This window comes from Eubalaena glacialis, chromosome 14 (assembly GCF_028564815.1).
Source record: "Eubalaena glacialis isolate mEubGla1 chromosome 14, mEubGla1.1.hap2.+ XY, whole genome shotgun sequence".
In the NCBI taxonomy this organism is placed as follows: Eukaryota; Metazoa; Chordata; class Mammalia; order Artiodactyla; family Balaenidae; genus Eubalaena; species Eubalaena glacialis.
Window position 1 is genome coordinate 65,195,843 of NC_083729.1, and position 15,099 is coordinate 65,210,941.

At 38.0% G+C, this 15,099-nt stretch overlaps 1 protein-coding gene across 4 annotated transcripts in view; it reads right to left on the reverse strand.

Moving 5' to 3' along the window:
* The window catches only part of M1AP (meiosis 1 associated protein), an 89,037-nt gene that overhangs the window by 56,605 nt on the left and 17,333 nt on the right, over positions 1 to 15,099 (reverse strand). For all 4 annotated transcript variants that reach the window (XM_061210987.1, XM_061210988.1, XM_061210985.1 and 1 more), the window contains exons 3-4: positions 8,003 to 8,188; positions 6,905 to 7,073 (exon numbers count right to left, since the gene is read on the reverse strand). In XM_061210987.1, coding sequence (XP_061066970.1) covers positions 6,905 to 7,073; positions 8,003 to 8,188 — 355 coding nt within the window. The remainder of the gene's footprint in view (positions 1 to 6,904; positions 7,074 to 8,002; positions 8,189 to 15,099) is intronic.

Here is a 15,099-nt window from a genome sequence, read left to right on the forward strand (position 1 = left end):
ATGATAAAAGCCCTGCAGAAAGTAGGCATAGAGGGAACTTTCCTCAACATAATAAAAGCTATATATGACAAACCCACAGCCAACATCGTCCTCAATGGTGAAAAACTGAAACCATTTCCACTAAGATCAGGAACAAGACAAGGTTGCTCACTCTCACCACTATTATTCAACATAGTTTTGGAAGTTTTAGCCACAGCAATCAGAGAAGAAAAAGAAATAAAAGGAATCCAAATTGGAAAAGAAGAAGTAAAGCTGTCACTGTTTGCAGATGACATGATACTATACATAGAGAATCCTAAAGATGCTACCAGAAAACTACTAGAGCTAATCAATGAATTTGGTAAAGTAGCAGGATACAAAATTAATGCACAGAAATCTCTTGCATTCCTATACACTAATGATGAAAAATCTGAAAGAGAAATTCAGGAAACACTCCCATTTACCATTGCAACAAAAAGAATAAAATACCTAGGAATAAACCTACCAAAGGAGACAAAAGACCTGTATGCAGAAAATTATAAGACACTGATGAAAGAATTTAAAGATGATACAAATAGATGGAGAGATATACCATGTTCTTGGATTGGTAGAATCAACATTGTGAAAATGACTCTACTACCCAAAGCAATCTACAGATTCAGTGCAATCCCTATCAAACTACCACTGGCATTTTTCACAGAACTAGAACAAAAAATTTCACAATTTGTATGGAAACACAAAAGACTCTGAATAGCCAAAGCAATCTGGAGAACGAGAAATGGAGCTGGAGGAATCAGGCTCCCTGACTTCAGACTATACTACAAAGCTACAGTAATCAAGACAGTATGGTACTGGCACAAAAACAGAAATACAGATCAATGGAATAGGATAGAAAGCCCAGAGATAAACCCACGCACATATGGTCACCTTATCTTTGATAAAGGAGGCAAGCATATACAGTGGAGAAAAGACAGCCTCTTCAATAAGTGGTGCTGGGAAAACTGGACAGGTACATTTAAAAGTATGAAATTAGAACACTCCCTAACACCATACACAAAAATAAACTCAAAATGGATTAAAGACCTAAATGTAAGGCCAGACACTATCAAACTCTTAGAGGAAAACATAGGCAGAACACGCTATGACATAAATCACAGCAAGATCCTTTTTGACCCAGCTCCTAGAGAAATGGCAATAAAAACACAAATAAACAAATGGGACCTAATGAAACTTAAAAGCTTTTGCCCAGCAAAGGAAACCATAAACAAGACCAAAAGACAACCTTCAGAATGGGAGAAAATATTTGCAAATGAAGCAACTGACAAAGGATTAATCTCTAAGATTTACAAGCAGCTCATGCAGCTCAATAAGAAAAAAACAAACAACCCAATCCAAAAATGGGCAGAGGACCTAAATAGACATTTCTCCAAAGAAGATATACAGATTGCCAACAACACATGAAAGAATGCTCAACATCATTAATCATTAGAGAAATGCAAATCAAAACTACAATGAGATATCATCTCACACTGGTCAGAATGGCCATCATCAAAAAATCTAGAAACAATAAATGCTGGAGAGGGTGTGGAGAAAAGGGAACACTCTTGCACTGTTGGTGGGAATGTAAATTGATACAGCCACTATGGAGAACAGTATGGAGGTTCCTTAAAAAACTAAAAATAGAACTACCATACGACCCAGCAATCCCACTACTGGGCATATACCCTGAGAAAACCATAAGTCAAAAAGAGTCATGTACCAAAATGTTCATTGCAGCTCTATTTACAATAGCCAGGACATGGAAGCAACCTAAATGTCCATCACTGGATGAATGGATAAAGAAGATGTGGCACATATATACAATGGAATATTACTCAGCCATAAAAAGAAACGAAATGGAGTCATTTGTAGTGAGGTGGATGGAGTTAGAGTCTGTCATACAGAGTGAAGTAAGTCAGAAAGAGAAAAACAAATACAGTATGCTAACACATATATATGGAATCTAAGGGAAAAAAAAAAGGTCATGAAGAACCTAGTGGCAAGACGGGAATGAAGACACAGACCTACTAGAGAATGGACTTGAGGATATGGGGAGGAGGAAGGGTAAGATGTGACAAAGTGAGAGAGTGGCATGGACATATATACACTACCAAATGTAAAATAGATAGCTAGTGGGAAGCAACCGCATAGCACAGGGAGATCAGCTCTGTGCTTTGTGACCACTTAGAGGGGTGGGATAGGGAGGGTGGGAGGGAGATGCAAGAGGGAAGCGATATGGGAACATACGTATATGTATAACGTTCACTTTGTTGTAAAGCAGAAATTAACACACCATTGTAAAGCAATTATACTCCAATAAAGATGTTAAAAAAAAATAAAGTTAACCTTTTCATTAAAATGAAATTATCTTGCTAAATAATTTTCTAAAAGGTGAGTCTACCTTCTTAATTTCTAAGTTCACTTTTTCTTCAACAATTCTGGATCTTGCAGTCTCCAAGTCATCTTTGTAATAATTAGATCTCACTATGCAGGGCTGCACTAAAGAAGGCAGAAATTAGACCAATCGAAGGACATAATCTCATAGTTCCTTTTAAAACTGATCTGTAATATCATTTCCTTGTAACCTGTTTCTTTCTTCAAAAAATAGCGTATAGACAATTTTTATTTAATTGATGATCATGGTTACCACAGTTAAAAAAATTATAAATAGATTCAAAAAGTGTTTGAATCAATTCATGATATTCATGGGCTACGAAGGGAAGCTACAGGTGTTTGGCATATGTCCCTAAATATTTGAGTTGATGTCAGAGAGTGTGACCACCACCTCTCACAAATTATTTGATTTTTTCCAATCATTCATTTATTTATTCAAGAAACATTTATTGAGAATCTACTATGTGCCAGGCAGAATGATATATGCTGGTGATACAAAGATGTATAAGACACACTCTTATCCTCAGGTAACTCACAGTCCACTTGAGGCCTGGCCATTAAAAACAAATCTCAGAAATATTAAACCATCCATATACAAAAATTTTCAAAAATACTAAGAATAGCTAATTTCATTTAGCATTTACTATATACTAAGTAATTAACATGCATGATCTCATTTAATCCCCACAACTACTGGATGGGGCAGGAATTAAAGGCTTACACAGGCTAAGTACCTTCTCCAAAGCCACACAGCTAGTAAATAATAGAACTGGGATTTAGACTCAGGCAACCTAATTCTAGAGCACTTATCCTTCTGAGAATAAGACTAGTTGCTGTTGTTAATCTCTTGACAAGAACATCAGATAAAGCAAAACATTAATGGAATAAAGGAATTAACTTTGAGGAAAGTACAGGCAAACTGGGAAGATTTCAAGCTATGAACCATATGTACACTTAACTCACAAAGAGGAATTACAAGCAATTTATGGGATAATGTATTATTTATAAGCAAATAGGAAGTTACTGGAAGAATCGTTAGCAGTGACACAAGGTAGAAAGCTGCCTTCCTGCATTTAAAAGCTCTTCTCTACAGCGCTAGCCTCTAACTATTTTAAATAAAGCCATCAGGTACCCTCAGAGTACTCTGAGCTTTGTGCCATTAGAGATTCAGTACTTTCTGGGTACAGTCACTGAAGGGAGAAAAGGACATGGTCCATGCCTGATCTGTCCATGATCAAAGAGAAATAAAAAGAGCTTCTCTCTCACAGATTCAGTTTGAGAACCCACTGGGAAAGACTCTGATTAGTCGCCTGGAGAACTATGATTGCCTCACCTGGGTCATGGCCCACCCTGTGACCATGAAAGTAGAGGTGTTACCAAAGAAGGGGGATGCAGGGGATGCTGGGAAGACCAAGAACAGACTCCACAGGTATCACTGTCATCAATTCATTCAACAAATATATACTGATAATCTAGGATATACTACAGAGTGGGGCGCAGAAATGAGTAAGACAAATTTGTAATGCCAAGGCTTAATGCTTAAGAGTTAATACAGATAGAAAAGATATCAAGTAGTTTACAGTTTAGGTGAGAAGACAAAATTATCACATAATAAAGCAATGGTATCATCAAAAAATCTACAAACAATAAACGCTGGAGAGGGTGTGGAGAAAAGGGAACCCTCTTACACTGTTGGTGAGAATGTAAATTGATACAGCCACTATGGAGAACAGTATGGAGGTTCCTTAAAAAACTAAAAATAGAATTACCATATGACCCAGCAATCCCACCACTGGGCATATACCCTGAGAAAACCATAATTCAAAAAGAGTCATGTACCACCATGTTCACTGCAGCACTATTTACAATAGTCAGGAAGTGGAAGCAACCTAAGTGTCCATCGACAGGTGAATGGATAAAGAAGATGTGGCACATATAAACAATGGAATATTGCTCAGCCATAAAAAGAAACGAAACTGAATTACTTGTAGTGAGGTGGATGAACCTAGAGACTGTCATACAGAGTGAAGTAAGTCAGAAAGAGAAAAACAAATACTGTATGCTAACACATATACGTGGAATCTAAAAAAAAATGGTTCTGATGAACTTAGGGGTAGGACAGGAATAAAGACGCAGACGTAGAGAGTGGACTTGAGGACACAGGGAGGGGGAGGGGTAAGCTGGGACGAAGTGAGAGAGTAGCACTGACATATATACATCACCAAATGTAAAATAGATAGTGGGAAGCAGCTGCATTGCATGGAGAGATCAGCTCGGTGCTTTGTGACCACCTAGAGGGGTGGAATAGGGAGGGTGGGAGGGACATGCAAGAGAGAGGGGATATGGGGATATATGTATACGTATAGCTGATTCACTTTGTTATACAGCAGAAACTAACACACCATTGTAAAGCAATTATACTCCAATAAAGACGTCAAAAACAAATAAAGCAATGGTAAACAATTCTATGTGGTATATAATTAAGTGCTAAATTTTGTTGTGTAGACCACAGGCTATGTGGTTGTTCTAAGGAGAGGAAAATCAATTCAGTAGTCATGAACCTGAATTAGGCCTTAAAGGATGGGGAGGATTTGGTTGGAAGAGGATAAGGGGAGGAATTCAGAGGAAAGAAGGGGGAATTCAGAGGAAAAGATTACTACAAGTGGAGGGATGGAGATAGAAGGACAGTCAGTGAGGAGACTGGCTTGAGAAAAGCAGAGGGTGTGTAGTAGCTGAGAGCTCATACACCACACAGCAAGGCTAGTTACCCTCCCTCCCCAACCAGAACAATGTCAGTGGTCCATGATGCTGGAAGGATCCACATGTGTCAGAATTTGATGGGAAACACATCCTTAGTTACCAACCCCCTAACCTAATTAGGGCGTGAAGGGAAGAGTGAGGTTATTTATGTGGAACCAGGACGAGATCAATGGTATCAGAACAGTGGACACCTCCAGGTGTGTATAACCTTGGAGAAGACCAATATAACCAGAAAGAACTGACAGAGGGTGAACTGTAACTTGAGTGTTGGATAAATTAAAACCAGTTAAAAACCTTTTAAATGCTGTAATTTGAGAATCTCTACTTGATCTCCTGACAAAAATCTTCTCATAAATTTCCATTGCTTTAGCATGAAATCCAAATGTCTTAGAATGGGTTTAGGGCATATATGGCCTTTCTTGATCTAACCTTTGCCTTCCTTTAGAGCCTTACTCCTGCCTCTGCCTGATAGGCTCCTGACATAAGGAACCATGGGCTCATCTCTGAAAGTTGATTTATCTTGCTTTCTCATGTCCCTGGGTCTCCTTTTTGAGTCCCCCTTTCCTCTTCCTCTGCTTGGTTAATTCCTATTTGTCCTTTAAGACTCAGTTTGAATATTTTCTCTTCTAGGAAGTGTACGATTGCTGGTGACTTATGTGGGATTTATTAGCAGGGATCTGAGTCCCAGTAGTCACTGGGTTGGGGTAGGTGGGCTGGGGACATCAGGGCTGGGAAGCTGGTGACTCAAAACCCATTCTGGGGAGGTAGGAGGTAGGCAGGGCACATATGAACCGAGACTATAATCCCGTGGCACATGTTCCATTGTTCCATCAAACTTCACTTACAAAACACTGATTAAGAATTTCAAGACTGCAACCCAAAAGCATTAAATCCTAAGCATAGGGGCTTTCTGAATGCAGGGCCTTGTGTGACCGCACTGGTCATAGGCCAATGAAGCCAGCCGTACATATAAGTCTCTTCATACAGCATTGGTTATAATAGCAAAATGTAATAAACCAAATTATTCATTAATAAGCGATTAAACAAACTATGGTCCAACCACAAAGTAAAAAAAAAATCATGTATCCAGTAAAAAACGAGGCATGTCTATAGATACTAACATAGATAGCTGTACAACATGCAAAGAGGATTACAGAATATTATGTATGTCATGATCCCATTAAAATATAAAATATTTCTTCCTATTATCTATCTATCTATCTACCTATCTATCTAATGGAGCATTAAGAGGGATACCCCAATCTCTTGAGGAGGAAGGAATTTTTACTTTTTATACCTATATTTCAGGTTTTACATTAACATATATTGTTTCTAAAATTAAAAATATGATTAAAATATTAAACTCTAACACCTAGAAACACCTGTCTGAACCACAGTGGAATCTGTTGGCTTCATTTCATTTAAGAACATAAAAAGACCATGGAAGAGACTTCCCTGGTGGTCCAGTAGTTAAGACTTCCCTTTGCAAAGCAGGGGGTGAGGGTTTGATCCCTGGTCGGGGAGCTAAGATTCCACATGCCTCGCAGCCAAAAGACCGAAACATAAAACAGAAGCAATATTGTAACAAATTCAATAAAGACTTTAAAAATGGTCCACATCAAAAAAAATCTCTTTTTTAAAAAAAAGACCATGGAAAATAATCTTCCTGATCTGTAAAAGACTACTCATTAAAATTCTTACCATTCTTTTTACCTTTTCTTTTAATTCTTACCGTCGTTGCTGGCCTCTTCAACAGGGGATGCTGAGTCCATACATTCTAGGACTCCCTTTGTGATCTCAACCACCTGAAGCCTCCTGACTCTGACTATGTCTGTATCTTTCAATCCTTCCTCCAATTGTTTGACCACCTCTTTTCCAGGCTGTGAAGTCAGAACAGTAATCTGGAAATAAATAGAAGAATCAACGTGTCTACTTTCCCTGATGTACGGAGGTTAGAATGTAACAGGTTAGATCTGGAAGATTAAACACCACAGAAATCTGTGGTAGTGGCTATTGTCTTTAGGGCAAAGAAAAAGATTTATATGTAATTTGCAAATCAAATTTCATTTGACAGATTCTGGTGGGAGAGGTCTGGTGGGTCAGATCATCACAGGACCCTTCCAAACAGGCTGAACCTACCCCAGAAAGTGACCAATGAGAAGCCATCCCTGTGTTTTAGTTTTAGTTTTTCTTTTGGTCGTACCACGTGCAGCATGTGGGATCTTAGTTCCTCAACTAGGGTTCCCCGATTAGGGATTGAATCCGCACACCCTGCATTGGGAGCACGGAGTCTCAACCACTGGACCGCCAGGGAAGTCCCCCACTGTGTTTCAGTTTTTAAGATTGCTTGAATCATTGGCAGTATCCCTCTTGCTCAAAGTGCTTTGATTTCTTGAGGATACAAAGGAAATAGGATCCTTAAATTCCACTCATTAAATGTGTACTAAAGATCAGAGAGCGTATATGCTCTTTTCTCACAGCGGTACTTCCATGTAGATTTCTCTCCTTGCTCAATCTGAATCTGGGTTGAACTTGACACTCTGGAAGGCAAGTATTAAATACATTCAATTCTCTTTTGTACTTAGACATTTTTAATTGATGAATAAGCATGCAGATGAAAGCATAATTATTTTTAAACTCATTTGTCTGATGCCTGATGTTACTAGAGACTGAATGTGTTTTAACTCACAGTCACTCATGTACCCAATGGAGTATCTAGTCATGACTTTCAATGTGAATGAAACAGAGAACAACAGAAGGATGACAAACAATGAAGGATCTAGATGGACTGAAATGGGAAGGTGGCTTAGTGTCCTAAGCTATCTTTTACCTCCAGGGAAGTGTAGGTCAGAGCTGCACTTGTGGTCATGTGTCCACTGTACTGTTTGAACTGCTGGAGCCCATCCTTTATTGCCAGCTGCAGAGAAGTGGCTTGTGGTCTGAAACAACCTTCTCTTTGCAATATGCGGAGTTCTGAGATGCAGGCCTGCAGCCTAGCAAAGTTCCCTTTCACTTGCTGCAGAGAAAAATGAATCAAAGATGCAAATCTTTAGTGACTCAGGTTTCAGATTAACTGGCAGTCTAATTTCATTATCAATTACTCCTCAAGAGTACTTTTCCCTTCCTGAAAATCTGTTTATTTGACCAAGATCTACGGAATGCCTATTATGTTCTAGGCACTGCACTAAAATCTTCCCTAGACCAGAGGAAGGAAAATTTGCAGCCAAAGGACTTTGATTATGTGGAATTACTAGAAACAGGAAAGAACGTGTTTTAACTCATTCACTCACCCAAAGGAAGGTTCAGTTGTGACTGCTTAGTTTTACTTTGGGGTGGTCTGCAAATTGGAGGCCTAGCAGTGTCACTCTTAGACATTATCTTCATTTCTCAGTCAGTCTAGGCACAGAAAGCTTCTCTATTCAAGAGCGATGTTTTATCAGAAATGAGGATTTTGATCATTTTAGAACTGATAAGGTCCTACCTAATCTGCCCCTCAGGATCACTTTAAGCAGAGATGCTTGGCTTAGTCTGCAGTCAGGTCAAGGAATCAACATGTAAATCTCCTGGCTCTCCTCACTTTCCTTCACAAAAACTTGTTCTCAGGAAGTAATCTAATCTAATCTGACTCTAGATCGATGTTACGTCTCCTAAGAATATATGCATTTTGAATAAATGTGTAATTAAAATTTGTGACACTATTTGAAGGAATTCCAAGCATCAATAGCAGGTGGGGGTGGGGTGGGGAGGAATTATATTTGGGATAAGGAAACTTTCCTAATCAAAGAGCAGAATTGAGCAATATTTGCAAAATGCACATAAAATTCATGAGCATGTTACTTTGCTTACATGCTCCTCTCCATGAATCTCTGGGAAAAACACAATAAATAGTATATAATTCTTACACAAAGAGAACTTGTAATCTAGATAGGAAGATAAGAAACCTACTCAAGTACAGACTAGTAGCCTTTGAGCATTTCTTTTCATGTACTCCCTAAAAGAATATGAAAAATGATACACTCCTTTATACGTTTTTAAGTTGACATTTAGATTTTAAGTAAGTACGTAGTTGTTAAGGATATAACTTCCAGCATATTTAAATATCAATATTTCAAAATAAAACTATACCACTACTCTTTAAAACATAATCCAATAGAATCTAAATATCATAGGGATTTGATACTTGCATTATTCAATTTAAAAAGTACATGAGCAAGCTCTTTTTTCTTTTTAACAGATGGAAATTAATATTATTCATTTTTCTCCTTGAATTCATATTTCCATTTCACTTTTCTCATAGAGTTTTATCATAATGTAATAGAATTTTTTGGTTGGCAGTTTTTTATTGATCATCTTATCATACTTCTCTGTGTCAAAAATATTTACATGTTGTAAGATTTTAAAATTTCCTATGACTATAGGCTCTAATTAATAATCTAGATTGAGCTATTATTAAAATTATTGTCATATACAATTGATCAAAACAACATATATATTACCTATTTTGATAATTATTGGCATTAAGCATAAACTTTAATTAGAAATGCATCTCTTAATGGCATGAGCATGTTGCGTTCTTTTTTCAATTAGTTAAGGTATGTGTGAATAAATAAATTACTGATTGAATGGCACCAACATTCAGTATTAATCCTATTCTTATTTTCTAGGAGGTTTCTAGTGCTGAGAACCATCGTCCTGATAAATATAGATGTCAATCAAATTGTCAAATTCATTCTGAGCCATATGCCAAAAATTATATAGGGATATAAATACTAATAAAAATTATTTAAATGATCTATCAGCTGCTACTCAGTTTAGTCTTTGTTTTTTAAGATTTTTTTTTGATGTGGACCATTTTTTAAAGTCTTTATTGCATTTGTTACAATATTGGTTCTGTTTTTTTGTTTTGCTTTTTGGCCACGAGGCATGTGGTATCTTAGCTCCCCGACCAGGGATCGAACCCGCACCCCCTGCACTGGAAGGCGAAGTCTTAACCACTGGACCGCCAGGGAAGTCCCTCAATTTAGTCTTCCTTCAATTTTGTTAAAATTGGAAATCACCTGGTTGCAAAAGATTCTTAACCCAATCATAAGTCATTTACTTTCTTACATTGATGCCAATATTTTGAATTATTCCTTGTTAGGTGTCCCTGCAAGTTTTAAAACCACATGGCAATTCATCACAGTAAAATTCATAGTGGGTGAAAGATTTGTACCTCTCACCTCTTCCTTTTTATTTTGGATTTTCTTTGTGAAGTGGAAGAAGGGTAATTGTGAAAGGGATGGTGGGAATGACAAAGTAGCCTGACACCCTCATCATAGGCATAATTAGTCAGAGAAATTTTAGAAAAGAATACTAGTGGAAATTGAGGATCTATATATCAATTCTTTAAAATTATATATTCCTGTGTACTCTGGGAAGTCTTATAGCCCTAGTGGTATGTGTATCCCAGTTGAAAGAGACTGTTATAGACTATTGATACTTTAGAGATTTAGAAAAAGAAAGGTAAGTGTTGTTGGAAAGGGGGTGAGATTGGGCTGAGAATTGAAAGGGTAAGATTTGTAAAAAGAATACAATATTTTATGTGTTTATGTGTGTGTGTTGGGGGATTGGTAGAGAGGCTGAAAGTTCAATACAAGCATCTATGGAGGTTGAAAGTGAATATAATGTGTCAGAGAGAAAGAGGAAATGTGCCTGACAAGAGTAGAGGATGCTTGTTGAAGAGTAGTGGGCATTTTAGTTAAAGAAGTACTAGTCTTTGTTCAGGTTTTAGATCCAAATAGACTTGAGTTCCAAACCTATCTCTTCCTCTTATTGACTATGAGTCCTTAAGCTAAAATGTCTTCAGTTAGAAATTGGGGACAATGGAAATACTTATCTTACAGACTATTAAATGACTTAGTTCATGTCACACAGTATGTACTCAGTGTTAGCTGTGGTTATTATTTTTTATCACTATCAAACTCTAAAAGCACTTAAGACATTGCTGATTAAACAGAAGGGGTTTGTATTGACTTAATGGCCCTATTCTACAACTGACAAAAATAAGTGGAAAAAAAATAGTATCTATGTAAATGACATAGGTCCATTCAGTCATCCATTTTAAAAAACATTTATTATTATGTGCTTATGATGTACTAGGTACCTAAAAAAAGACATAATTCCCACTTTCTACTAACTTTACAAACAAGTGAGATAAATAGCCTCAGAATAGAAAGGGATAAGAGTCACACTAGAATGACATTTTCCAAAGTATGTTGACAAGTTATTGTCTGTCTATCTCACTAGAATATAAGCTCAATATAATAATATACTAAAGGAGGAATCTGATCTATCTCTTCATTGCCAGGTCTGCAGGGCCTAGAACAGTACCTGGAACACAGTTTTATTAAACAAATTATTTTTGAATAAATGGTAAATGGATGCACATATAATAAATTTCAGGGGGAGGAAAAATATAAGTTAGAAAATATAGGCATTCTCTGTACTGCCTTTGCAACTTTTTGATGAATCTAAAATTATTCAATAATGAGAAATTTATTGAAAAAATAAACTAGGAAAATAGTAGGAAAAAAAGGATACTATCTTCTGGTAGGGAAGGCCTTTGGAAACATGACAACAAAGGTAGGAAACCATAAAGGGAAAAATGAAGAGATCTGACCACATAAAAATTAAAATTTTCTGTTAAGTAAAGGAGAATATGAATAAAGTTAAAGACAAAAAACAAACTGGGTAAATACTTGCAATGTATATGATTAGCATGACATTAATATTCTTTTATTTATTTATTTATTTATTTATGGCTGTGTTGGGTCTTCGTTTCCGTGCGAGGGCTTACTCGAGTTGCGGCAAGTGGGGGCCACTCTTCATCGTGGTGCGCGGGCCTCTCACTATCGCGGCCTCTCTTATTGCGGAGCACAGGCTCCAGACGCGCAGGGTCAGTAATTGTGGCTCACGGGCCTAGTTGCTCCGCGGCATGTGGGATCTTCCCAGAACCGGGCTCGAACCCATGTCCCCTGCATTGGCAGGCAGATTCTCAACCACTGCGCCACCAGGGAAGCCCCGACATTAATATTCTTAATATGTAAAAAGCACCTACAAATAAATAGATATCTGAAACACACTCTTCCACCACCTAACAATATACATACTAGATAAAACACAAATATCTTTTATATGCATAGTTGAATTCATAAGAAATTAAGGGAAATCCCCAGGTACCAAAGTGGGGACAACCGGAAACTACAGTGTGAGATAGGTATAAAAGCCTTGGCTTTACTTGTTGATCTTGGGAACCTAGGGCTTTGTGTTGTAAAGGAGAAGGAGACAAGGCCTTAGGCCCTCATAAGGAGAAGAGTTGGAACTGCCATCCTGGCTCAAAGTTAAGACCATTCAAAAGGTTATTTTCTCAGTGAAAAGGTGGGCTAGAAAGAATCTACTCGCTGGTCAAGGGAGGTGACAATGAAACTTGTTGGCTTATGTGAGCTCTGAGTAGAAATGAGAAAGAAATCACTGCTGGGACCTAGAAACCACATATCTCCCCTCATGTGGGTTTGGGATTTGTCTTTATCTGCAGGGTCTAGGAAACCCTAAGTTTAAAACATAACTTAAAGTGGTCCTGGGTTGATAGCACCTCAGGTATACACCCTAAACTCAGTCCTCACAGAATTCTCACACATTAAGATCAGCTTAAGGTAAGCTCATAATCCAAAATTACAAAATCAGTGAGGAAACAAACATTATGAGAGAGAGTCTGCAGAAACAACAAACAGGAGAATTAGAATACCAACCACTTCAGATATTAGAATTATCACATATATTTAAGTACCTTTAAGATGTTTAAAGAAATAAAAGAGGGATTCAACACCGTGAACAAAGAATTAAAAAACTACCAAAAAAGGACGAGAAAGGGCTTCCCTGGTGGCGCAGTGTTCGAGAATCTGCCTGCCAATGCAGGGGACACGGGTTCGAGCCCTGGTCTGGGAAGATCCCACATGCCGCGGAGCAACTAGGCCCGTGAGCCACAACTACTGAGCCTGTGTGTCTGGAGCCTGTGATCCGCAACAAGAGAGGCCGCGATAGTAAGAGGCCCGCGCATCGCGATGAAGAATGGCCCCCACTTGCCGCAACTAGAGAAAGCCCTCGCACAGAAACGAAGACCCAACACAGCCAAAACTAAATAATAAATAAATTAAAAAAAAAAAAGAAAAAAGGACCAGAAAGATTTGAACATTACCAGGGTAACTGTACACTGAAGTAAAGGGGATAATCAGACGTTTCAGGGTCTACTGGACACTGGCTATGAACTGACACTAATTCTAGGAGATCCCAAACATCATTGTTGCCCACTAGTCAGAGTAGGGGCTTGTGGAGGTCAGGTGATCAACGAAATTTTATATCAGGTCCAGTGGGTCCCCAAACGCATCCTGTGGCTATTTCCTCAGCTTTAGAAAGCATAATTGGAATAGACATACCTAACATCTGGCAGAATCCCCACATTAGTTCCCTGACTTGTGGAGTGAGGGCAATTATGGTGGGAAAGGCCAAGTGGAAGCCTCTAGAACTGCCTCTACTTAGGAAAATAATAAAAGTAATACTGAATTTCTGGAGGAATTGCAGAAATTAGTGCCACCATCAAGGACTTGAAAGATGCCGGGGTGGTGATTTCTACCATATCCCCATTCAACTTGCCAATTTGGCCTGTACAGAAGACAGACGGGTCTTGGAGAATGATAGTGGATTATCATAAACTTAACCAGGTGGTGACTCCAACGGCAGTTGCTGTACTAGATGTGGTTTCATTGCTTGAGCAAATTAACACATCTCCTGGTACCTGGTATGCAGCTATTGATCTGGCAAATGCCTTTTCTCCACTCCTGTCTATAAGGTCCCACAGAAGCAGTTTGCTTTCAGCTGTCAAGGCCAGCAATACACCTTCACTGTCCTACCTCAGGGGTATATCAATTCTCCAGCCCTATGTCATAATTTAGTTCACAGGGATTTTTGACTGCCATTCCCTTCCACAAGCTATCACACTGGCCCATTACATTAATGACATTATGCTGAGTGGACCTAGTGAGCAAGAAGTAGCACCTACTCTAACTTATTGGTAAGACATTTGTACGCCAGAGGGTAGGAAATAAATTCGACTAAAATTCAGGGGCCTTCTACCTCAGTGAAATTCCTAGGGGTCCATTGGTATGGGGCATGTTGCGATGCCCCATCTAAGGTGACGAGTAAGTTTGTTGCTTTTGGAGTAGAAGAGAGCATCTAAAGGTCAAACTGCTTTTTAAACAGATGTTCAACATCTTTCTACTTTTAGCTCTACCTTCATTCTTACCTCCAGAAGTACTTGATTTTACCAATTCCTAAGGTTTTTGAGAACTTGGTGGTTTAAAATGCTTTCTTCCTTGGGTTTCCCACTACTGGCTTAAGATTTAGCTCTCTTGGGACTGCTAAGTCAATTATCACTTTTCACCTGTATTATAGTTTCCAAAATTTTGTTGCGATTTTTCTTCTCTCATTCAACAAGCATTCAAGATTCAAAGGTTACAAAAGAATATGTAGAAAAAGTCACCTTCCTACACTTGTTCTTCAGCTAACCAGTACTTTACTGGAGGCAATCAATATTACTAGCTTATTGGGTATCTTTCCAGAGATATTTCTTTACATGGAAGAAAATATAAATGATAAACTTGATCTTTCTTCTTACCAAAATAGAAGAGATTATGATACTCTTTCGTATCTTGATTTTGTTGCAGAGTAAATTTGGGTAATCATTACATTCAATATATAAAAAGTGTCAATTTTTATGGCTACATAGTATTCCATTAATGGATGGACCATAACTTTATTTAACCAATTCCCTATTAATTAACATTAGGTTGTTTCCAATCCTTTGCTACTGCAAACAATGCTGAAATGAATAAT